The sequence below is a fragment of the Hyposmocoma kahamanoa genome, unplaced genomic scaffold, assembly GCF_003589595.1.
Source record: "Hyposmocoma kahamanoa isolate Upper Pololo Valley unplaced genomic scaffold, ASM358959v1 92, whole genome shotgun sequence".
Lineage (NCBI taxonomy): Eukaryota > Metazoa > Arthropoda > Insecta > Lepidoptera > Cosmopterigidae > Hyposmocoma > Hyposmocoma kahamanoa.
Genome location: NW_020654748.1, coordinates 19750204 through 19752174, shown reverse-complemented (window position 1 = coordinate 19752174; position 1971 = coordinate 19750204). Strand labels below are relative to the sequence as shown.

The 1971-nt window shown below is 47.5% G+C and overlaps 1 protein-coding gene across 1 annotated transcript; it reads right to left on the bottom strand.

The window, feature by feature from the left end:
- Window positions 1–810: 810 nt before the first annotated feature.
- On the bottom strand, window positions 811–1605 carry LOC113236935. Its single transcript, XM_026473162.1, has one exon. The coding sequence runs from the start codon at window positions 1603–1605 to the stop codon at window positions 811–813; it is 795 nt and encodes a 264-aa protein (XP_026328947.1).
- Between the last annotated feature and the right edge of the window lie 366 nt (window positions 1606–1971).

Genomic DNA, 1971 nt, shown 5'->3' with positions numbered 1-1971 from the left:
GATCCACTGTAGTGTTACGTGGTTGACCGTATATATCTCCGTGAGTGCTTGGTGGCATTCATGGATAAGTCCTGAGTTGATGTCATAGCCGCCCAGTGCTTGAAGTACTGACATGCTGTCGGAGAGTGTACGAATTGAGTGGTTCTGTACTCTTCTACATTCATACATTCAGGTTGGAATACTGTGTTATGGCTGCCAAGTGGTGTTCAAATCTTGATATTGAGGTCTTCTGAGAATACCCCAGTACCTGTTCCTGCACTGGACCCGTCAGTGAAAATACGAACCTCTTTGGGATTTAGTCCTTCATTGGGATCTTCAAACAACTGTATTTTAGTTTTTGTTGTTGAAAATGTATTGTCTGGGGATCCTGTCCACAGCCGTCTCTCGTAGCGGTTCCTCATTAACAATCTTGTAACGGACGGATTTCTGTGTGTGGGGTCCTCCTGTGCTTCCAAAGGCCAGCTTTATTTAAACGTACCGCCGTTGTCACCGCTTCCTGTCTGATGAACAGTGGGAGAGGGAGCAGATTCAGCATCGCTTCAAGAGCCGCAGTTGGAGTAGTCCTCATACAGCCAGTCGTCGCCATGCATGCTAGTCTTTGGAATTTGTCCAGCTTGTCGGCTGTGGTTGTCAGTTTGATTTGTGGCCACCATACTACCGCGCCGTAGCTGATTGTAGGTCTTATCACCGCTGTGTAGAGCCATAGAATTATTTTGGGTGAAAGAAACCATTGCTTACCTATCATTCTATGACACTGCCAGAAGGTGATTGTAGCTTTCTTGATTTTATTGTCCAAGTGCTTGTTCCAGTTTAGCTTGTTGTTTGAATGCACTTTTTCAGTTTAGTTTTGGCCGTCTTGTAGTTCTCCCAGTCCACATCTGCGCATGTGTTCATTGCTCTATTGAAGCGTCTCTTAACCTTTCTTCTCAGCCTCTCTAGTTCAGGCCCCCACCAGTGTTGGCCTTGCCGAGGGGCCGAGTTAGTCAGCGGACATGCGGAGTTATAACTGTTCAATATGTTTATTGTTAGTTCTCTGACCTGTGTTTCTATTTGTGTAGTGTCCAGCAGTCTCTCCGCTTTTACCGGTCCCCTTAGGTTCTGGTTCAGTTTTTGTATGTAAATTTTCCGATCGGTTTTTCGGGGATTCCGTTTCGGTTGGTGTTCTTTGGTGGCAGTTTGTAGGGTGAATCTTATCCATCTGTGATCCGAAAACGATGCTTCCTCAGACACATGCCAGTTTTTGACAAGACTCACCGCTTGCTCTGATACTAATGTTAGGACTGTTATAGTTCTACATCTTTTGTTTATAGATGTAGGAACCTTACCTTTATTTAGCATTTGAAGGTTAGTAGTAAATAAGTATTCTGTTAGGCTTTTACCTCTGTCATTTGCGAGTTCCATGCCCCACAGAGGATGGTGGGCATTGGAGTCCGTAGCCACGATAATGTGCTGACCGTTTTGCTCGCAGTAGTTAATTAGCCGTACCATTTCCTGCGGTGGTGGCACATCAGCCTCAGCCATATAGACAGAGGCGAGCACCACTTCAGGCAGGCCCTTTTCCTTCTCTGGTGATACCAGAGGAGGTAGAGGGCTCCTGGGAAACATGCATACGGTCCGAGTTGTGTATTGGTGACGCCTTATTTTCTAATGGTGCGTCAGTTTAAAGGCGCCTCCTTGTCCTGAATCTGAGGTAGACCGTGCCCAGCTGAAAGGTGAAGCGCCGGCCATGCCTCAGGATAGTTGGGACCAGATCTTCGGGGAGGCTCACCACCACGAAGGTATGACCACGTTGCTGATTCAGCTTGTGGACAAGCCAACGGTGAGCCTCCGCCCATTGGTTCTGCAACTTGAGGACGCGGCCGATTCGGCGTGCATCCTCCCATTGACCGGGGATTAGTAGTCCAAAAACCTCCACCTCCTCCACCCCATTTTTCAGTTGGGTCTTTCGAGATCTAATATTGGCACGCGTCA